Below are 22,390 nucleotides of genomic sequence, written 5' to 3' on the forward strand. Positions count from 1 at the left end.
GGTATCATGCTTTAAGGGACACACATAGTGTGACAGCCGAAAAAAAAAATTTATGGGAATTAAAAAAACAACGGACGAATGTTTTAAAAAATTTAAAATTGTATTATTGTGTGAGTACACAGTTAAAACTATTTGAAGAAAAGTTGTATTTTACCCAAAAGTTCGGTCGTTTTCGGTTCGTTTGACACTAGATGCGCCCCTTAAGTATAAAATATTCTAATAGTTTAGAAAATATGTATGCAATTTTTTTAGTTTTCACTTCATACTCGGAAAAATTGATTGATAGAGCCTTCTAAGATGTTTCAAAGTTCATAGTCTTGTAGAAAATTATGGCTCCACAAAAAGGGCCTCTTTTTATACTCTTGCAACCAGTTGCTACATAGTATTATAGTTTTGTTCACCTAACGGCTGTACGTATCACCTGAAATTAATCGATATAAATATACGGTTATATATATGTGTATATAAATGATCAGGATGACGAAAAGTTGAAATCCGGTTGACTGTCTGTCTGTCCGTCCGTCCGTACTGTAACTTGAGTAAAAGTTGAGATATCTGGATGAAACTTGGTATGTGGGTTCCTTAGTACAAATAATCGGACCACTGCCACGCTAACAAATCGCCATTAATTGAAAACATATAAAGTGTCATAACTAGGCACTAGATTAAGATATAAAGCTGTAATTTGGTACAGAGGATCGCAGTAGCAAGGGGCACTTGGGGGAAAAAAGTGAGCGTGGCCTCGCCCTCTAACAAGTTTGTTGTACATATCTCCTAAACCACTTAAGCTACAACAACCAAATCAGCTGAGTACAAATTTTATAAGAACTTCGAGGAAATGGATGAAATCGGGGTATAGCCCCGCTCACTCCCCATATATACTACCGCTGTGATTGAGACCCCTAAGTCGATTTACTATAGGCATGTCCATCAGTATGTACGCAAATATCAGATGAATGTCTCAGAAACTCAGCCACTATGCTATACAAACTATCGTTCCCACAAGAGTTGGGTCTCAGTAGCCGGAACGGACCCGTATTTTTATCTGGCCAAGTACTGCCAACTCCGCACCATACCTCGAAATTACTTCAGAAATGTTTTCTGCCGCTACAACAACAACAACAGCGATCAAAACCATGTCCTTATGTGAAAAGCTTTCTTATTTGACAGTTATCTTTACGAAATTTGGCACATATTATTGTTCAAAGCAACGCTACAATCGCCCAAAAAAATTTAACGAATTTTTGAGATCGTTATACAACCTAACCGTTCCAAATCAAGATAAATATCTTGGATATTATAGCTTCGTAGCAACAAAAGTTAACTTTTTTGTTGTTTTGTTTTGAGTTGGGGCTAACACTCATACTTCAGTCTCAAAATTAAACAACTCAATGTTGATTTGTTATTAATTTTATTTATAATTCCATTGCGCTGGCGCACTCAATCATAGTACTTATGCATTTGCAATACATGTTTATGTTTAAGATAGCAGAAAAAAATTGTTAAATATATGTATTAAAAATTGTGCTGCGTAAAAACTACAATATCGATAATCTGCAAAGTAAGTAATTGAAGGAGAATAGCATAATAACTTAATTTATTATGATAACTCAAAAAACGCATAAGGCGGCACATTAATAAAATCCCGTTTTCCGCTAAATAACTTACGTGGTATAAGACTATTTATTAAATAATTATTATGTTTATTAGCCTTTGAAGCCATTACGAAATGTTTATGAGAAGAAAATTGTATTGAAAGCCAAATTGTACGAATTACAAGCGAGAGATTTCAACTTTAATGCTGCTTACTCGTCATTATCGACGTCACCATCATATTCATCTTGCGCCAAATTCTTATGTACTCTTCTAGCTTTCGAATTCGCCGCCTTCGCCTTTGCCTTCACACCACCTCCCCCGCCCACACAATCCTGTTGTGCGCTGAGCGCAAAAACCACGCCCAATGGCAGCTAATCAATGTCGTCGTCATCATCATCGAAAATTGTATACTTCTTTTGTGAACGTTTGCGGCGCGTTTGCTTTTTGGAGGTGGTAGCCGCAGCAGTGCTCACTGGTGCTGCCTGTATTGGCGTGGACGGTGCGGTAGCCAATGATTTGTTTAGTTTCAATTTCATTTTCACCGACGCTGTGGATGTGGTGGCAATTTCCTCATCTTCCGAAGCATCATCGCCAACTTCCTCCTCTTCATTGTCCGAAGCCTCTGAGCCGGCTGCAGTGCCACCGCCACCGCCGCCACCACTTGCAGACTCATTTCCAGCTGCGGCGGCTGCTGACGCCGCTGCTGCTGCTGCAGCCGTTACACGTGCACGTGCACTTACGAATACCTTCTGTAGTTCAATGGAATCTAGGTAGATGAGCGAAGCTTCCTCATTGTAGATTTGTGCATTCTGACATAGCTGTACAAAGTCCTTCTCCAGCTCATTGATGTCACCGTATTTGCAATCTTCAATACGTTGTAAGATCTTCTTAATATCCACAGGTCTTTTAATGATTTCATAATAGTCGGGTAGACGCTGACGTGATGGTAGCTTCATAAATGGTTCAGAGAGAACACGACCATCGTCGTTCGTGTACTTAATAACGGCTGACATTATCTTATTCATTTGCTTTTTGAGGCGCTTATCGATATTTTGACGCCGACGTCGCTTCATAATTAACTCATCTTCATCGGATTCATCTTTGCGATTTTTACGTTTACGACGCTTACGCTTAGCATCGTCTTCATCCTCCTCCTCTTCGAATTCAGCGCCATCATCAATGGCTTTGAGCCATTCTTTTTCTGTGAGACTGTCCGTGTAGTCAACTTCTTTGCGTTGACGGGAGCCACGACCTGTAAAAAGGAAATAATATATTGAATAAAAAATTCTCGAAAAACATTCGAAAGAGAATTGAAATTTATATTGGAAGATTAAGAAAATTCGAATTCATAATTGAATTTTAAAAATTTTAACCGTATTTAAGTTGAATGTAGAAATAAAATGAAATTCTAATTTCAAATTAAATTCTAATTTTAAAATATGTTCGAATTCAGTATTAAGTGCGAACTTAGACTTAATTTCGATATTGTATATCAACTTATACTCGAATTCGGCATTAAGTACAAATTTAAATTAAAGATCGATATTTAATTAGTTTTTCATATAAAGTTCGAAATAAAATATGAAATTAAATTGTCAAAAAATTCAATACCAAATTGATTTTCGTTTTTTATCAATATGGCAATATAACAGAAAATTAAGTTAATAAAACTCAAATTCGACTTCGATAATATGATCGAGACTGACACTACGTGCAAATTTAGACTTTATTTCGATATTTTGTACCACTTAAATTCGAATTCGACGTTAAGTACGAATTTTAATTCAGATTCGAGATTTGATTCGAAATTTTCAGAATTTAAGTTTAAAGTAGAATTTTAATGAAACTCTAATTCGAAATTCAAATTCGATTTCGATAATATGTTCGAGACTGGCTGTAAGTGTGGATTTATACTTAATTGCGATGTTTTTGTACCACTTAAATTCGAATTTGTCATTAAGTGCGAATTTTAATTCAAGTTCGACATTTAATTCCAAAATTTCACTTAAATTCGAATTCGACTTTAAGTAGTAAATTTAATTCAAATGCGAAATTTTCATAATTTAAGTTTAAAGTAGAATTTTAAAGAAATTTTAATTCGAAATTAAATTCGATATCGACAATATGTTGGAATTTATAATTAAGTGCGAATTTAAATATTTTATTCAAATTTATCTCCGAAATCTACATCAAGTACGCATATAAATTGTATTCGATTTTAAGTTCGAAATTAATTTTGAAGCGAAATTATGTCAAAATTCAATCCTAAACTGAATTGCTTTCGAAATTAACACATATTTCGCTTATAGCATCAAAAATTACTTAAAGCCAATTGAACCTCCTTAACTTCGTCCGATTTTAATCAGTTTATATACGAATTGATATGCGAAACTCACCTAAAATGGTGTCCTCGTCGTATTGATGCCAACGCTCGACTTCATCGTCATCCTTCGTCAACCAATCGGGTAACTCAGATTCATCAATTAAACGCTCTCTTCCTGGATGCAATTCCTCATCCTCCTTCTTGCGATCAATATCCATTTTCTTGAATAATTCTATCTCATCTTCACTACGTGCTATCATCATATTAATAACCTCATCATCGGGCACCTCATTTTCCTCCTCCTCCTCATTGTCATCCTGATGCAAAATCGTTTGCAAGAATTGTTGACGTTCACTACCCGTCGATTTCTGATCGAACATACCGGCCTGAATAACTTTCTCGTCCATATTCAACTTATAACGCGCTGCTGCTAAGATACGCTCCTCCACCGAATTTACTGTCATCAAACGTAAAACGCGCACCTCATTGCGCTGACCAATACGATGCGCACGATCTTGCGCCTGTAAGTCCTGATGTGGATTCCAATCCGAATCAAAGATTATAACCGTATCGGCGGTCTGCAAATTCAGACCCAAACCACCGGCGCGTGTCGACAGCAAGAACACGAAATAATCCGAGTCCTTTGCATTGAATTTACGCAACAATTCACCACGATCCTCGGCTTTGGTGGTACCATCCAAACGCAAGTACCCAAACTGACGCCAACTCAAATAATCCTCAATAATAGTCATGCACTGTGTCATCTGACAGAAGAGCAATACACGATGATTGCTCGCCTTCAACTTCGGTAGAATACGATCGAGTAATTCGAATTTGCCCGATACACGATACAGATCCGGACCGGATGCAACGCTGTGTGCGCCAGTATGATCGCAATACTTCTCCTCGATATGTTGGAACATGAATGGATGATTACAAAGCTTACGCAACTGCACAATAGTGTTCATTAAAGCCTTAGCGCCACCCTTGCCCTGTTTACCCTTCTCCGAACCGTCGGTAAGTAGCACACCCTTGCTCTGCATATGCTTGTAGAGCACACGCTGCAAACCAGACATGTCACATTTGATAATATACTCAACCTTGTCGGGCAATTGATGTTCCACCTCCTTCTTGAGACGACGCAACAAGAAGGGACGCAACACTTTATGCAAACGACGAATAATCAAAATGGTTTCTTCCTCATTCAGTTCGACTTTCTCGCCTGTGGTGGCGAATGGTGCATTAAACCACTGCTCAAAAGTGGAGCAGGACTTAAAGATGGATGGTAGCAAGAAATTTAGAAGAGCCCACAATTCGGGCAATTTATTTTGTAGCGGTGTACCGGTGAGCAACAGGCGATAGGGCGCTATATAGTGTGTATTCAAGACCTGTGTAAGCTTACAGTGATGATTCTTCATACGATGACCCTCATCGATTATCATGTATTTCCATTGGATTTTAGCAAGCACTGCTTTGTCTTTGATGACGTACTCGTAGGTGGTGAGTAGCACATTAAATTTAGTGGCGCGCATTTGATTCTGCAGCAAGCGACGACCCTGTGGACTGCCTTTGTAGCTGACGACGCCGACGGAAGGCGCCCACTTTTCGAACTCCAACACCCAATTGGGTAGTGTGGAGAGCGGCACAATAATCAAATAAGGACCCATGACCTTTTGGAAAGAGAGAGATGAAAATTAAGTATAAACAACAAAAACAACACAATTTACACTCACCTTTTTGCGATCCATTAGATAGGTAACCAGCGAAATAGTCTGTATAGTCTTGCCCAAACCCATCTCATCGGCCAGAATACCATTCAAATTGTTATTGTACAACGATACTAACCATTCCAAACCCTTCAACTGATACTCCTTCAATTGTCCGTTAACCATAATGCTTGCCTGTTCGGTCACCTTTTCGTGTACGGTATGCGCAATACTGTAGTAGGTTTGCTCCTCAGTACGATACTCATCATCTTCCACCTTAACCTTCTTGATAAAGTCTTTAGCATCCTCCATATTGGTTGCTTCTTTGCTGTCTGCCTCTTCGGCCTTCTTCTCTTCCTGCTCCTCCTTTGATTTGTTGTGCTCCTTGGTGTCTGCTGCACGCATTTCAGCATCACCTTCATCATCTGAATCGGATTCAATCCAATCCCAGCCAGGATGACGCTCTAACCAGTTGTGCAAGTTCTTCAACATGGGCGCTTCCTCACCGGAGAGACGCGCTCCTGTTGCTTGCTCAACAACAGTGACGCGCATATCCGCTGCAATGCAGCTTTCATCGATATTCATGTATTCGCCGCTCATTAGTAGCTCTTTCTTGTATTGCACCAAGCGCTTGCTCTCCTCCTCCTTCTTCTTCTTCTGATCATCCTTGTGCTGCTTCACCATCTGTGTGAGATTGCTGATATATTCGTCGGTCTGCGACAACAGGAACGCCAAACGTTTATCTTTCTTCTGATCGATAAGTTTACGATAGCCCTCTTCATCCTCGGCCATCAAACGACGCATACGTTCCTTCTCGATACGCTCTTGCTCCTTCTTCTGTTCGCGCTCCGCATTGGCATGATGATTCATAATCGCCTTGTTGACGCGAGCCAGCTGCGCTTTATTATTGCGATGGTACTCCTTAAAGTCCTTGCCATGCTGTAGCACTGCTGCCAAGAATTCTTGATGTTTCTGGCGTCGTTTACGCTCCGCTTCCAATTTTTGTTGTTTCTCCAATTTCTCGGTGGCGCGCGCCTCACGTAGACCCTGACGCTTTGTGCGCTTGTACGCTTTAATGTTGACCGCGGTCTCGAGCGTGGTATCGCGTCGCGTACACTGTACAATTTCGGCACGCAGTTGCCGCTGGAAATTAAGCACACGCAGCGCACGCAACTCTATGGCCGCTTGTAGGCGCAAATCTTCCGGCATGGTAGCCGGCAGTCGCTGCAGCTCTTGCATGCGCAACGAAATGCGCGATGCTATGCGGTTTTCACGTTCTTGCAGCAGCGTAATCGGATCCAAACCAACTGGCTTGGCGACTGTGGTTATGCGATTGGGCTTCGGCATAGGTTGCTGTGGTGGCGGTGCGCCGGGTTTGGGCGCTTGCATGCCGGGCGTTACTTGTGGCGGCATGCCAGGTGGCACCTGTGGCATGCCCGGACGCACACCTTGCGCCATCGTTGCTGGCATAGGCGAAGAAATCGGTGGCTGACTGCCACCCATCATTGGTGGCGGTGGACCGGCATTCGGTTTGCCACCAGCACCATTCGGCAATTGATGTGACATATCTGGTTGCGGTGGCATTGGTGGTGCGCCAGCGCCTGGTGGCATTACTGGTTGCTGCACATGTTGTGGTTGTGGTGGCTGTAACTTTGGTCCACCGGGTACCTGCTGTTGCGTGTATGGAATTGCCGGCGGTGTTGGACATTGCGGTGGTGTGCCCGCGCTGCCGGCAGCGCCTGGTAGTGGTGCACCACTTGGTCCGGGTTGCGGCTGTTGCTGTTGCACTGGCACGCCAGGGTGTTGTCCCGGCGGTCCGGGTGGTCCAGGCGGTACGCCACCCTGCTGCTGTTGTTGCTGCTGCTGTTGCTGTTGTGGTTGTGGTGGTGCTAATTGTTGCTGCATTTGCATGGAAATCGGTTTGTTGCGCGCCAACAAGCGGTAGGCGGTGATTTGTGCGCGCAGCATATTCACCTGATTGCCAGTGAGATGTTGATGCTTCGAGGTGGCGCGTATAGCGAGTAACTGTGAGTAGCGTGGATCCTCTTGCAGTCCCTTTTCCTCCATCGTATCAATGGCGCGTTGTAGTGCGGTAAGACTTTCCTGTACAGGACGATCGCCGGGTGGTGGGCCCTGACCGGGAGCCGGTGGACCCTTAAATTGGAAAAATTAATACACGAAATTAAGATGGGAACAATATAGATATTACAATGCATATTATATATTTATTCGATTATTCTAAAAAGGTATTGGGTGAGTTTATTGCTCAAAATCTACCAAAGAAATATTAATTTTACTTTATCATATCTGCATAATTTTCACCCACATGATACCATATTTTATCCGCTATATTTCGATTTATTTGTTGCTCATGAGTCATACTGAGATACTAAGTTGCAAAAGTCACAAGCCATTCTTAATTTAGAGAAATAAGGAAATCATTGCTGTTAAATTAAAATTGTGATAAGAAATCGAAGTAGACGAGATACTGTGTGAAGCAAATTACGTGCATGGGAATATTGTTTGTTTATGCCAAACTTTGGAAGGTCCCGAATCGAACAAAGAAGTGATAGTATAAATTATAGCGAGCAGAAAAGTAGGAGATCAAATACGCCTAATCAAAATATTGTTGTTGTTGTAACGGCATAAAACATTCCTGAAGCAATTTCAAGGAATAGTCCCGAGTTGACAGTCCTGCTCCGTTCCGGTTCCTTAGACTGTCATGATAACGCATGGTTTCGTGCCAACAAGCGGTAATCAATATATGTGACCTGGTCTACGAAAAGGGAGCTAACGTGCGAAAACTAGTTTTCTGGGAAACAGCTGTTAAAAATAAACAACTCGTTTCGTCAGCTAAATCAACTAAAAAGTGAAAATTGATTTTTTTGACACCTGAGCCCCCTTTCCGTAGACCAGGTCACATATATATATATATATATATATTTTGTCAACCCTAAGATTCGATTAGAAAGCATGTCGCATAGAGACCGAAAATTAAATTAGATTATCGATATAAAGCATTGACAAGCTTAAATGCCACCATCACAAATTTAGACTTTCGTTTGAAATATATTACAGTTTTGTTGAAATACCGCCTTACAGGATTTCGCTTCCTTGAAGGAAAAAAAAAACAAATTTTAAAACGAAAATTGAACTCTTAAACACAGCATATTTTGTAACTTTTTCCGGAACTTTTGACATAAAGTTTATGAGTTAAACCCGTTTTCAGTTCTCTAAAGATTTAGTCAATACGCTTTATTAATAAAACCGTTTCTACGATAACCGTTTATCGATTATCCACTTATATTTGGCTCGATATATTTGAAAAAGACTTGACTGATATAGAAATTTTATGTTTAAGAAGTGAATCTTACCAAATCTCTTTCACAATACATTGTGTTGATGATCCTTTAATTGTCGTTTTCGTTGTTGCAATGTGACACGCCACTTTTATTACACACTGTATATTATTTTTATATGGTTTGTAGTAAAAACAAAAACTTGTATATTTTCCAGTGCTACAACTTTGATAAGAATTGCTTCTTACAGATAACTGTAGTAGCGTTTAACCTACAATGAACGCTGGAAAATATGAAAAAATGACAGCAACAAATCACGACTTCCTATTACATATATGGTACATCTTTACACCCGAGTTTACATGCTGCACACGGGGTATTATAGTTTTGTTAATATAACTGCTGTTTAAAAGGTCCATCAATTTTTAAATGAATACAAAAATGTATACAGCAAACAAGAAAAAAAATAATAGAGTCAGATAGTTGCTATTCCATGTGTAGTTAGTTGGTTACTCTTGAGCATTCTTATGCCTGCGACACTCAACAAACTTTTGTTTTCACAAATATTTAAGATTCTAGGTTTCGACCGAAACTTTTTATAATTTTGAACAATTTATTTTCATCTAGTAATAAGTTTGATAAATCTCTCTAAACTGCTCAAACAATCTCTCATAACATAAGATAACTAAGTTTACAAGAGAATTAAACAGTCTAAACCAACCGAAAAACATGCATACAAATGCAAACAATTACATATATATGTACATATATAGTAATAACACTTTGAAAGTTTCCAATGCAGTATTCAACCTTTATGATATAATCGAAAATATCGTTAGTATAACTTTTGCAAAGTTTTTTATAGCGGAAACTCAAAGACAAATGGTTAAGCAATATTGGTGTTTTACGAAGGTGCGCTCGTTACTAAAAAAACTATACCAAAAAACGCACAATTTTTCGATTTGAAGTATTTTAAACCAACAAATACTCGTTTTAAATTGGCATTTCAATTATTTTTAGAGTTTTTAGCCATTTTCGTTAGTAACGGGGAGACACGTGAAACAAAATCAAGAAAAATCATGACAAAACGTGAGAAAAATGTTGTCAGTAGGCAAGAATGTTTTGTTTGCTTAAAATTATCTCAAATCTAAAAACCAAATCGACAGCGTGTTGAGAAAAACGGGTTTCGTGTTGGAAGCCGATTACGTGTTGAATTCCGAAACTATTTGTCAGTTCAATTTCAAATATGTCCATTCGATATATGTGCAAAAATATCATTTTTTTAAATTCAATAAATCGCTTTAAACCCTTAACTCGACTTAAGCTAAGTGAGAGCATATCATGTTTGCAATATTTCCAAGATTTTCAGTAGTGGTTGTAAACAATAAGTGAACCTTTCGGTGAAATATCTTGAGGTGGGTATTCGTTTCATACTGTAAATAGCACTTTCTGTGTAAATGGCTTGAGGTAAGGATATGTTCTAGAAGACAACAAAACTTAAAACTTCAAGCACGAGCTGATTAAAGGGTTTGAAGAACAGGAAAACGTCAAAAGAAGTTATATATGCGACAGATTTGGCTGACAAATGAATTTCGCTTCATTTTCTATGGCAACTGTTATAACCAATACAGTTTCTTTCAAAATTTATGACAGCATTTTCACAAGCAAATATTGATAGCAAACTAATAGCGTCAGTGCTCAAACACTGATAAATGCACCCACTTGTTAAATAACATCAATATTTTTCTGCAATTCTGACTTTCATTTATCAAAGTAATGACTCGATGATTTACGCTCTCAAACAACATTTTAATATATACGATGGCAAACCCAGAGCTGCTTCTGTTGCCGACGAACGGTGAGAATTTTTATTTAATCGTAATTAAAATTTGAAGAAAAAACAAATAACGAACCGGGCAAACGCAGAGTAAAAAGTGGAAATAAAGGAGATACAACAATCGTTATGAATCAGTAGCGTTTGAGCGAGTGGAATCAGCTGCAAAAGCATATATTCCATTCAGTTGAGTGCTGAACTTTGGTGAAGCTTGTAAACGTTATTTTTTGCGTCCACATCGATAGCTTTGTGAGGGAAAAGTAAAATATAGGTAGTAAAAACATACATACAAATCGAGACACTTAATAAAGCGCGACAAGAAATCAAGAAATTAAAATCAATTTCAATTTAACGAACAATTATTATTTTAAAAACCAAATAGCCAATGCAAACAGGTATGGCCAGCCCACAGCTGATCGACGAATTTTTCGATTTTATGTATCCGCTTGCGCAGCGCGCTGGCGAGTTATTGCTCGAGGGTTATGCGGAGGTCGGCAAGCAGATCAGCATCAAGACAGCATTCTACGATGTGGTCACTGATTACGATAATAAAATCGAAGAATTTCTAATTGAACAAATATTGGCACGCTATCCGGAGCATAAGTTCATCGGCGAAGAGGATACAGCCAAAAATAATCATGTAACAAAAGCGCTAACGGATGCACCGACTTGGATCATTGATCCCATCGATGGCACATCGAATTTTATCAAACAGATACCGCACGTATGCGTCTCAATCGGTTTGGCGGTGAATAAACAAATCGTTTTGGGCATCATCAACAATCCAGTGCAGCAGAAAATGTACACAACAAAACTGGGTGGCGGCGCCTTTTGCAATGGGCAGCCTATACACGTTAGCAGTATTGCTAAAGTAAGTCACTTGAAATGGCGTAATTAATGTCAGGCATTTACTGTGTATGCGTGCAATAAATTTTCATAAAATTCACAGATCAGCGAAGCGAATGTGGCATACGAGGTGTCGTTGCTACACGCTCATAAAATACGTAACAAGCATATAAAACGGATATATCATATCGGCGCGTCTGCTAGAAGGTAAGAGATAAAGTTTTAGACATTGGTAGTAAATTTACATAACAAACATCGTATGTGCCTAGTCATATTATTTACATATATTTAATTTTAAGTAGAGAATAGGAGCTTTTAGCTGTGTATGTCGCAGATCGGAAAGCCTTCAATAAATATTTACCCACAACATTCAGCCTTTTTCTGGAAAAGAGATCTTAACAAAATTCATTTATTTTACATATACAGGGTGGTTTTTTAGGGGTATAGAATATGCTGTAGAAATAGCTGTCAAACCAAATTCAAAATTTAGACATGTTTTTGACATAGACGTTCTATACCTATTGACAGATTTCCAGCAAAATTGTATACTAAACAAAATAGTTAAAACATAATGACGAAACTCAAGTCTCGTGCGAAAAAGTTATGTACGTGTTGTTGTGGTTGTAGCGGCAGAAAACATTCCTGAAGTAATTTCGAGGCATGGTGCCGAGTTGACAGTCCTTGGTTGTACTACTATAAGCAAAATATAGTAAGACTTTGTTCATTATTTTAAAATTCTAAATTTATTCTTCAAAATCTATTCCGTCCCCTCAAAATAATCCCCATTGGCCTCGATACACTTGTGCCAACGCCGAGCGATTCACGTTTAATGTCTTCAATTGGCTCGAAAACTGTTTCCCCGGAGCGGACCACCAAAAATTTTATTCCCCACACAAAATTTAATAGAACGTGTTTGTTGAATAATTCCATTCAATGTAAAAATCGCCGAATACACTTTATGTACTTCCGAAATACAAAAGTATGCTAAACACTAATGATTATTTTGATGTCACTGATAGTCATAGAAAAAAAGTAATTTCGACGAATGGGTTTTCGCGCGAAATTAAAATTAAAAAGTCTTACTATTTTTTGCCACAGTAGTATATATATGTCCATAAACTGAGATCTGATAAGACCTTAATGCAACATTTACCATTTGTATAATGAATCTCTTCGCATGTAAGTCATTTGTGCAATAAGGAAACAGATTAATTTTTAAGGGGATCTTATGCATATTTATTCAATTTAAGAAAATTTTAAGGTCAACAGTTTTCTTTTTATAGCATCAAAAAGAGCAACCTAATATATTAAACAAGCTTAAGATAAGTGCAAAGGGATTTACGTAATTCACTCGTGATTCTCAAATTAGGCAATAAAATCATTTGCGGATAAAGATAATTTAATTTTTAATATTGTTTAAGTTAGAGCGAAAAAAATTAAATTGCTATTATTTTAATAATCATTATTATTTTGAAATTAATATTATTTCTTAAATTACTATTCATTTTATTATTTTTATTAATATCATCTTTTTTTAATTTCAAATGAAGTTAATGTATTATATTTTTTCAATTTTAAGTTTTGTCTATATATTTTGTTTGTATGATATTATGCTTACATTTTATTCAACATTTCTGTTTTTAATTTAAATTAATTAATTTTTTTTCACTTAAAAATTTTTTCCATGTTTTTATTTTATATATATCATACTTTGGTCTGCTTTTATATTTAATATTACTTGTTTTAATCATTATTTTTCTGTTATGAATAATTTTTCATTTAATTGTTGTCGTAAATTATTCCTTTTTACTTGTTTTTGTTTATATGTTATATTCAATCAAGTCAAGAAGGAGAACGAAAACCATTGAATCGAGTTTTGAAAAAAATATTTTTTTTTATCTTAAAGTAAGTTAAATTATTTAAATTTTAAAATTTTTTTCTGTAATTATTTTATTTATGTATATTATACTCGTATATTATACTTCCGTTTTTCTTAGCATTTATTTTTTAATAAAATCAGTTAATTGTTTCCCTTAATTTTTTTTAATATTGTATATTTTTTATCATACTTCATCCTGTTATTATATTTATTAACACGTACCTATTATTTTCCTAATTGAATATTATTTTTTCCATTAAAACAAGAAAGAAGATGGAAGTTATTGAATTGGTTATATGAAGCCTTAACAAAAAAAATATATAATAATTTGCTGTTTTTGGCTGAACATAAAAAAGTTTAAAATATAAACTTAAAATATGTATGTAGATGGTGGGATAATTTCAACATCTGTAGCCCCCTAAAAACCAATCTGCACGAGATCTGCTCAGAGCATGTAAAAAAATACAATATAATTAAGTTCTTTGACACTCTCCGACTTAACAAACAACGAACAAACAAACACAGTATTTACAACTGATTTTTATTGATCTGAAATTATTATGAAGCGACAATATAATACGTAAGTAAAATTAAAGCCTTCATTTTTTATTGTCGCTTCACAATAATTTCAGATCAATATAATGATAAAAAATTTGAAAAATAAAAAGTTTGCAAAAGCAAAAGGAACAATACCAAAATCACAAGAGAAAAAACAAAAACAAATCAAGAAGAAATAAAACAAGAAACACAAAGCCAAATCGCGCTCTTTGAGCTCTTTACAAAGTTAAAGAGTACATCTCTTTGCATTCAATTACGCTCCACACTCGAAATTATTTTTCTGCCACTTTCAGATTACTCGCCTATGCATGTGTCGTGGATTCCTTATGCATGGTAGCTGCCGGAAACTTGGATGCATTTCACATCGAAGACATGTACCCATGGGATTGTGCTGCTGGTTATTTGCTTATACGCGAAGCCGGTGGCGTGGTAACACATCCCTATGGCGGACCATTTGAAATTATGAAACCAGATTTAATATGCGCTGGCACCGAGTCGTTGCGCAAAGATATGGAAGAGCTCATAAGGAAAGCCGATCAAGAGAAATCTGTGGGCGGCGAGGAGCTATAAAGTTTGGTTGAAAGTTGAAATTTGGGCTAGCAGGTTTCTTATTGTTATGTACTTAAATTTTGTAATATCAAATTTCTTTAAATATTTTTTTTTTCTTAATATAATTAAATAAAAATTGTTGAATAAAATGTTACATTTTGAATTATATTAAATTGTTTTGCATTAGTTTATATTTATTAAAATTAGTAGAAATAAAAAATGTAAATAGCATAGAAAATTTACGCTACGGCAGCAATCAGCTGTTAGAGCGGAAGTGACAAAACGTCATGCGAATGGTGAACAAAAACAGACTAATCAATGACAGTTGTTAAGGCAAGACGGCTCTGATGAGTAGCGATTTTTTATCAATTATTTATTTCTGTTTTTGTTTGTTGTATTTTTAATGTTTATTGTATTTGAGAAAAGAATTAAAGTGCAAACGCTCTCACACTAATAAATTTCCCCGAACGCTGCTCCTCAAATTGAGTCTCTCTGCTTGGAGAGCCTAGTCAATGCGGTACTGCTTTGTAACATAAATACTCAGCAATCAGTTGGAAGCGATACATCGCTCGAAAAAGTTGCTGTGCGAAGAGCAAATACCTAAAAATATTTCAGAAACACGGAAATAAAAATTATAAACCAAAACGAATAGAAAATTAGTTCGTAACCCTTTTTATATTATTTATATAAACTAAAAATGTCCGACAGCGTTGAAGCAGAAGCAATACGTAACTACTATAATGTCGCCTTGGAATTGGTTATGAAAAGTGGCCCGGTCGCTTGTGAAGGTTATGCACAAGCTGATGCTAATTACAAAACGAAATCGGCATTCTATGATCTAGTAACTGTATATGATAAGAAGGTAGAGGATCTACTCATCGCAGGATTGCAGAAAGCATTCCCCGAAACGAAATTTATCGGTGAGGAAGCTACAGCGGAAAACAATAGTGAGCCGGTATTAACAGATGCACCCACATGGATCATTGATCCCATAGATGGCACTACCAATTTTATACGCCGTTTTCCGAATTGGTGCATATCGGTGGGTTTGGCCATTAATAAGGAGTTGGTGGTTGGTATAGTGTATATTCCAGTGGTGAATGAGATGTACTCAGCATATAAAGGACATGGTGCATATCTCAATGGAAAACCCATTAGCGTGAGCAAGTGTACGAAAGTGAGTAACATAGGTGAGGAGTATTATAGAGAGTAAAGAACTTGATATCAAGTTTTGTGAATTATCAGTAGATAAGAATAATTAAATATTATTAGAACTAGTACGTGTAAATAATTTGAGGATAATTTATTTCGAAGTTAAGTTTTTTTATAAAAATATTTTTTTTGTTTGATGTTTCAATAACTGAAATTAATTAATAAGTAACTTTTAATATATTAATTTTTCTCCATTATTTTCCATCATTCCCAGATGAAAACTGGTATTTTTGGAACCGAACTGTCACTTATACAAAGACCAGCTATACGTGATAAGCACATGAAACGGGTGTGTACACTGACTGCCAATTCCATCGGGTAATGGAATGGAATATATAATTATTTACTTTAAAAACTTTCAATCCTTCCCTGCACATTTAGTTGCCGTGGCATTGGTAGCGCTGCTGCATCTCTCTGCTATGTGGCGCGCGGCAGCATTGATTGTTTCGCTGTTGAGGATCTACAGCCTTGGGATATAGCAGGCGGCGCGTTAATAATACGCGAAGCAGGAGGCGTAGTGTGCCATTCAAAAGGTGGCGAATTTTCGATTATGAAACCGGATTGCATCGCAGCAGCGACACCTGAACTGGCGCAAGATGTTATTGGTTTGATCAATGAAGCTGATCAAATAACAGAATATCAATTGTGAGATGATATCTGAAAACTTAAAAAAATATCCTATAAATTGTGATTTGAAAAAAACAAAATAAGGTAAAAATAGTGGCTAATAAGTGATAAAGGTTAGAGGTTAGTTAAAGGTTGGAAATAAAATGAATTGTGGAATTAATATCAAATATGGAAAAACGAAATTGTAGAAAATTTAAAATCAGTATTGATATGTATTAAATAAATGGAATGAAGCTTGCGAAATTCGTACACAATGTAAAAATGTTCAATTTCGTGTTGAATACATGCATGCAAACATATATGTATCTATCTGTATATATATATAAAAAAAATGGTTATTGTAATATTTACAAAAAGTTCTCAAGTTTCATTGTAAATATGTTGATATACTGTGCGAATTTTTCCAATTAAAAAATGGAATACATATATATAAATACAGCTGCGAGCAATGAAATAATACTGGACATACTTTAAATACCTAAATTTTTATACATATACATATATTTCGAATCACATAGGAAATTGAAATCAATTTTAGAATAACATTCTGTAATATGGAAAGAACCTATTGCACTCAATTTGAAAATGAACAGATAGTATTGCGATGTTTGTAATTCTCAAGAAGGAAAATTGATTAGTAACCTTATATAAGCAGCAAAACTTAAAAAAAAAGTGCAGAAGGGTAATGATCTCCAATACAATAACTTTGGCGACTGAATTACTGTCAGGTATGTATGTCAAAACCCGACCAATAGTATCTGTTGCAGATATCCGGGACGAATTAATTCATATTGTGAAGATACTTGGACTGAAGAGCCGAAAATTATACTTTATGACGGGAAAGTGCCTCGAGAGTATATGGGGAAGCACAAAAGCTTTAAAACATAGTGGCTCCAGTATAATGCTATGTCCATGTTCTAGTTGAATAGTTGTAACTAAAAATAAAAGTCATATTACCAAGTACTAAGTATAGATAGAGAGAGTACTTCAAGTATATCTGTCAACGATCATTTAAGATAACTTTTTCTATGCACTACTGCTTTAGCTCCACTTAATTTTCATGTGACATAACGTTTTGACTAATAAAACGTATACTGTCTGTATGAACTAAATTCTTTTTATTTATAGCTTTACATTTGCAATGCAACCAGAGCCATTGTTAACAATTGAAAAAGATTTAGTGTTGGTACACACTACTATTTCATTACTCGCAGCTGTACATACATATGTACATACATATACATATGTACATATATTGTATGCATGTGTGTTCGATCTACTTATTATATATGCAGGTAGTTTATAATTTTATTGCATATTCTCATTCAGCTTCAGCTTAAGTCTCTATGCAAATTGCTAAACAAATAAAAAACCAAGTTGCCCATATCTAATTCAGATTTATGGCAAAAAAGATAAGATAAAAAGACGATGAGAGCGCTAAGACAATGCATGTGAGTAATATTTATAGCCTGAACAGAGTGCATTAAGTTGACCACGAAGTTTGTAAGACCCAGAAAAAAGCATCGGAAATCCTATAAAATATAAATTATAAATAAACAGCGTCAGGAGCTGAGTCGATTTAGCCATGTCGCAGCCGTTCACAAGATAGTAGCGTCCACGGAATGGACTCGGGTTTTTATCCGGCCAAAAACTCTCAACTCGGCAGAATTCTGCGGCTACAACATTTAGCCATATCCACCTATCTGTATACATATATGCAAACCAGTTCCTTTGGGAGATATCGAATTTTGCACAAGTCCTCTTCTCGCCAAAGCGCTAATCATTTGTCAGAACCTCCAATATCGGACCACTATAGCATATAGCTGACATACAAACTGGACGATCGAAATCAAATTCTTGTATTTAGAACTCTTTTATTTGAAAAGATACACGAAGTTTAGCATGGATTATTTCGCAATGGGCAATGGTGCAATGTCTGAACAAAGTGTTCCGACCGAACCACTATAACATATAGATTGCGTCCATACAAATTAGTGAACAAAATCAAATTCTTATACAAAATACCTTTTTTTATTTGTAAAGGGTATTATGGCTGCGATGCAAAAGAATTTCACGTTTTTTTTTCTTGTTTATTTTGGTTATGCATTTTATTATTTACTAAAATTTATTTTTGTGTTAAAGTGGTGTTTATAACTTTAATAACACAAAATAAAAACTTTTGACCGAATAAATGTAGAAAAATGAAAAAAAAAAATAATACTTAAATGCTTTGATATGGATGTACACAACAAAAATCTTCTACCTTATTTATTTTTATGCAAGTCACTTAAAGAGAACGTGATAAAACTTGCTCTCACACATTTATAAACACAAAAAAACAACACAAAATTCAGTATCACTCCATGAAAATAAATTGCAGCCAGTAGTTAGTTTTCGCCACTGCTTTATGTGCCGATGTGCGCACAACCCATTTTTATCATTTTTTCGTCGTTCTCGCGCTCTTCTAGTACGCTCATCTTAAGTTTTAAAACAAATAATCGCAAATTTATATGAAAATGCTGACGCTAAGTAGTCAGTTGTTGGCGATACATCAGTGTAAAGAGTTCTTGCTCAATAAGGGCACAGCGGGTGTAGTAGCTACAATACGAGCTGTAACAAACATCAAGCCAAACGAGTATAGTGTAATAAGAAGACATACGCACGTCGCTACCGCCAACAATACTACGACGTTATTGTCCTTCAAAAATTACTTCCCATCAAAGCTACGCACAATACAAACAACGACAAAAATGTCAAATACAAGTGATGATATAAAAATACATAACTACTATAATGTTGCATTGGAAATTGTTATGAAATGTGGTCCACTACTACGTGAAGGTTACGGCGTTGCTGATGCAGATTATAAACAAAAAACAGCTGCTTACGACTTAGTAACTGTATATGATAAAAAAGTAGAGGATATACTGGTTGATGGTTTGCAAACAGCTTTTCCAGAATCTAAATTTATCGGCGAAGAGAGTGCGTCGGAGAGCGGCAAACTACCTGAGTTGACTGATGCACCCACATGGATTATTGATCCCATAGATGGCACCACCAATTTCATACACCGCATACCACATTGGTGCATATCAGTGGGTTTGGCCATAAATCGGGAATTGGTGGTGGGTATTGTATATAATCCCATTGCAAATGAAATGTATTCGGCATGGAAGGGTCACGGCGCATATTTGAATGGTCAACGTATTCATGTGAGAAAATGTACCGAAGTGAGTATTATTCAATTGAATGTTCACAAATATGTATTTGGGTGTATAACATAATTTAAACTGAAAATGTTAGTATAGATAATTTGTTATCTTTAAGGAGGTTTTCTTAAAGTATTAGAAAACGATAAACTACGATTAACGAAAACGACAAAAACATAAACAAAGAAAAGCCAGTTTGTATGGCTTTTATATGCTATAGTAGTCCGATCTGGACAATTTATTAGGAGATTGTACCGTTACTCTGGGCAACAAACCACACCAAATTTCGTGAAGATATATCGTCAAGTTAAAAAGTTTCCATATAAAGATTATACAAGAACTTGATAATCAATGCAAAACATACATATGACACTACGAAAATTCTAATATTTTACTCACTAATTTACATAAATTATTTTAATTAATCAAATAATTATTTTTTTCAAAATTCTATAATAACCTTTTTTTAAACTCGCAATCCTTTCATTGATATTCATGGGTATAAAAATGCCTTAAATCGTTTATTAAAGCAGAGCAGAGATGACAATGTTTGTGCTAATGCAGTCCGTGTAAAGTTCGGTAATGCGATATGTTTAGAAAAGAACCCGAAAAAACCTTTAATTTTTAATAGTAACCGTTCAACATAAGCGCAAATAATTAGATTCTACGTTAATGTGCAAATAATTGTTTGCATTGTGCATATTGCATATTAATATGCGATTTCGTTTCGTGATAGTAATAAATATCTTTATAACCTTTCTCTAGGTATAAGCAAACAATTTATTTGCAATAAGAAGATAAACGAACTAAAATGCACTTTAGAAAAAAAATTTTAATTTTTAAATATTAATATTATTTTTTTTCTTTCACTATTTGTACATTTCAGATGAACGATGCAGTTCTAGCTTTTGAAGTTTCAATTATTCACGCCGCATCAGTTCGTGATAAGTATGTGAAGCGCCTCTCTAAACTCGCGGCTCATAGCGCAGGGTATGCATATAATTTGTATAATTATAAAGTAATTCACAAAAAATCGTTCACCTTTACAGCACACGTTGCATGGGCAGTGCCGCATTGACACTCTGCTACGTTGCAAGCGGCTGCTTTGATTGCTACCATGTTGAAGATTTAATGCCTTGGGATATAGCTGCTGGCGCAGTGATATTACGTGAAGCCGGTGGTTTGCTGTATCATAGCAAAGGAGGGGAATTTAATATTATGAAACCCGATTTGACAGCCGCAACCTCGCCCGAACTAGTAAAAATCATGGTCGGTTTAATTGAAGAGGCTGATGCACTGGCTTTCACATTTAAATAATTTCTTTGTTATAAAACTGGTTCTAATTTTTGCGAAACTTTTGTATAGAGTGTTTTAAAAATAAAAATTATAAAAAGAACTTACATTTGGCGGCATTCCATGTGTTTGATAACCCATTGGTGGCATATTCGGACCTTGAGGCGCCATTTGCATTCCCATATGCGGGCCTGTAAAATATATTATGCAATTAAATGTACGAAAAAAATTTATTATATATGCAAATACGAACCCATGCTTTGATGATGCGGTGGCATGTGATGTCCTTGTGGTGGCGGTCCGGGTGGACCTGGCGGACCAGGTGGTCCTTGACCTGGTGGACCATTCATATGCGGTGGGGGCGCTCCTTGTACACCCGGTTGCTGTTGCGGTCCAGGTGGTCCGTGTGGTGGCGGTACGCCATGCGGTGGTGGGGCATGTGACATTGGCGGGCCACTACCCGGTGCACCACCACTGCCTGGCGGTGGTGGTCCATGCTGACCTGGAGGACCTTGCCCATGTGGTGGTGGTGGACCATGCTGACCTACACCATGTTGTCCTGGCGGCATTGCACCGTGTTGTTGATGTTGTGGTGGTCCATGCGGAGAGCCATGAGGTGGTGCATGCTGCATAGGATGTGTATATGGACCACCAGGATGACCAGGAGGAGGCGGGGGGCCGTGATGACCGCCGGGTGGAATTGGACCGTGTTGACTATGTGGTGGCGGTCCTTGCATATGCGGTTGTTGTGGCGGTCCATGTGGTGGACCTGATGGGCCTGCACCAGAAGGCCCTTGCTGCACTGGCGGCCCCTGCGACATTTGTTGATGTGGATAAGGACTGTGCGGCGAAGGTGATGGGCTTTGTGCTGGTGGCGCCTGGGGAGGAGGCATTGGACTGTTAGCGGGCGAGGGTGATGTCATATTCACCCAACAAATTTAAATAATTTTAGCACAGAAAACAGCAAAATAGGAGCCTCCCAGCGAAATAGTGTGAGGAATTAGGCAAGTATCTATACGAACACAAATGCAAAATTTGTTATGTGAATCTACTATTCAAACTTTATTTTTGCTGCGAATAATACAAATTTTACACTTATATAAACACGTTTACGCGAATATGGATTCACAGTTTGCGTTTGAACATTTTTGTGTCTATTTTTTACTTTAAATTAGTAAGTTTTGCGACTTTTTAGATCACACACACAGTTTTTGTTTTGCAAAGACGACGCGACGAGAAATTTCAATGGCTGCCATGAAGTATATGTAAACGTCAAATTCATGTTGGTAATACTGCATACCGGCTGTCAAATATGTGGCGACGTTATCGAAAGTTGTAATTATAAAAATTTAAGTCAAATATTTGATTATATATATATATTTACACTAAAAGCACTAAAATCTATCTAAATTATTATCATTGTTAATAATATATTAAAAGGTAAATGTTCAGCATAGCG

At 36.7% G+C, this 22,390-nt stretch overlaps 4 protein-coding genes across 5 annotated transcripts; 3 read left to right on the top strand and 1 right to left on the bottom strand.

Annotated features, from left to right (window-relative positions):
- Positions 1–1,394: 1,394 nt before the first annotated feature.
- Positions 1,395–22,156, bottom strand: LOC120777073 (ATP-dependent helicase brm). The gene is made up of 5 exons (XM_040108200.1): positions 21,185–22,156; positions 21,040–21,122; positions 5,653–7,779; positions 3,993–5,589; positions 1,395–2,848 (listed from the first exon to the last, which is right to left on the bottom strand). Exons 1-5 carry the CDS (start codon positions 21,852–21,854, stop codon positions 1,968–1,970), a joined length of 5,358 nt encoding a protein of 1,785 aa, XP_039964134.1. The 5' UTR covers positions 21,855–22,156; the 3' UTR covers positions 1,395–1,967.
- On the top strand, positions 10,864–14,689 carry LOC120777076 (inositol monophosphatase 1). 2 transcript variants are annotated; one of them, XM_040108205.1, is made up of 4 exons: positions 10,864–11,029; positions 11,141–11,629; positions 11,708–11,811; positions 14,335–14,689. In XM_040108205.1, the coding sequence occupies exons 2-4, from the start codon at positions 11,144–11,146 to the stop codon at positions 14,609–14,611; spliced, it is 867 nt and encodes a 288-aa protein (XP_039964139.1). In that variant the 5' UTR covers positions 10,864–11,029; positions 11,141–11,143; the 3' UTR covers positions 14,612–14,689. The 2 variants fall into 2 exon arrangements, with proteins under 2 accessions (XP_039964139.1, XP_039964138.1); XM_040108204.1 differs by having other exon boundaries at positions 10,864–11,629.
- Positions 14,935–16,728, top strand: LOC120777077 (inositol monophosphatase 2). Its single transcript, XM_040108206.1, has 3 exons — positions 14,935–15,767; positions 16,017–16,120; positions 16,184–16,728. Exons 1-3 carry the CDS (start codon positions 15,288–15,290, stop codon positions 16,449–16,451), a joined length of 852 nt encoding a protein of 283 aa, XP_039964140.1. The 5' UTR covers positions 14,935–15,287; the 3' UTR covers positions 16,452–16,728.
- LOC120777075 (inositol monophosphatase 2-like) lies at positions 18,813–21,040 on the top strand. Its single transcript, XM_040108203.1, has 3 exons — positions 18,813–19,659; positions 20,525–20,628; positions 20,688–21,040. The coding sequence occupies exons 1-3, from the start codon at positions 18,940–18,942 to the stop codon at positions 20,953–20,955; spliced, it is 1,092 nt and encodes a 363-aa protein (XP_039964137.1). The 5' UTR covers positions 18,813–18,939; the 3' UTR covers positions 20,956–21,040.
- Positions 22,157–22,390: the final 234 nt, after the last annotated feature.

This window comes from Bactrocera tryoni, chromosome 5 (genome assembly GCF_016617805.1).
Source record: "Bactrocera tryoni isolate S06 chromosome 5, CSIRO_BtryS06_freeze2, whole genome shotgun sequence".
NCBI classification, from domain to species: Eukaryota; Metazoa; Arthropoda; class Insecta; order Diptera; family Tephritidae; genus Bactrocera; species Bactrocera tryoni.

Coding starts and splice junctions, on each gene's coding strand:
- LOC120777076 (XM_040108204.1), top strand. CDS start 11,144: ATGCAAACAGGTATGGCCAGCCCACAGCTGATCGACGAATTTTTCGAT. Junction 11,630..11,707: donor ACGTTAGCAGTATTGCTAAA/GTAAGTCACTTG, acceptor TAAAATTCACAG/ATCAGCGAAGCGAATGTGGC. Junction 11,812..14,334: donor ATCGGCGCGTCTGCTAGAAG/GTAAGAGATAAA, acceptor TGCCACTTTCAG/ATTACTCGCCTATGCATGTG.
- LOC120777077 (XM_040108206.1), top strand. CDS start 15,288: ATGTCCGACAGCGTTGAAGCAGAAGCAATACGTAACTACTATAATGTC. Junction 15,768..16,016: donor GCGTGAGCAAGTGTACGAAA/GTGAGTAACATA, acceptor CATCATTCCCAG/ATGAAAACTGGTATTTTTGG. Junction 16,121..16,183: donor CTGACTGCCAATTCCATCGG/GTAATGGAATGG, acceptor CTGCACATTTAG/TTGCCGTGGCATTGGTAGCG.
- LOC120777075 (XM_040108203.1), top strand. CDS start 18,940: ATGAAAATGCTGACGCTAAGTAGTCAGTTGTTGGCGATACATCAGTGT. Junction 19,660..20,524: donor ATGTGAGAAAATGTACCGAA/GTGAGTATTATT, acceptor TGTACATTTCAG/ATGAACGATGCAGTTCTAGC. Junction 20,629..20,687: donor CTCGCGGCTCATAGCGCAGG/GTATGCATATAA, acceptor TCACCTTTACAG/CACACGTTGCATGGGCAGTG.
- LOC120777073 (XM_040108200.1), bottom strand. CDS start 21,854: ATGACATCACCCTCGCCCGCTAACAGTCCAATGCCTCCTCCCCAGGCG. Junction 21,123..21,184: donor ACCGCATCATCAAAGCATGG/GTTCGTATTTGC, acceptor TATATTTTACAG/GCCCGCATATGGGAATGCAA. Junction 2,849..3,992: donor CGACGAGGACACCATTTTAG/GTGAGTTTCGCA, acceptor TCCTTTTTACAG/GTCGTGGCTCCCGTCAACGC.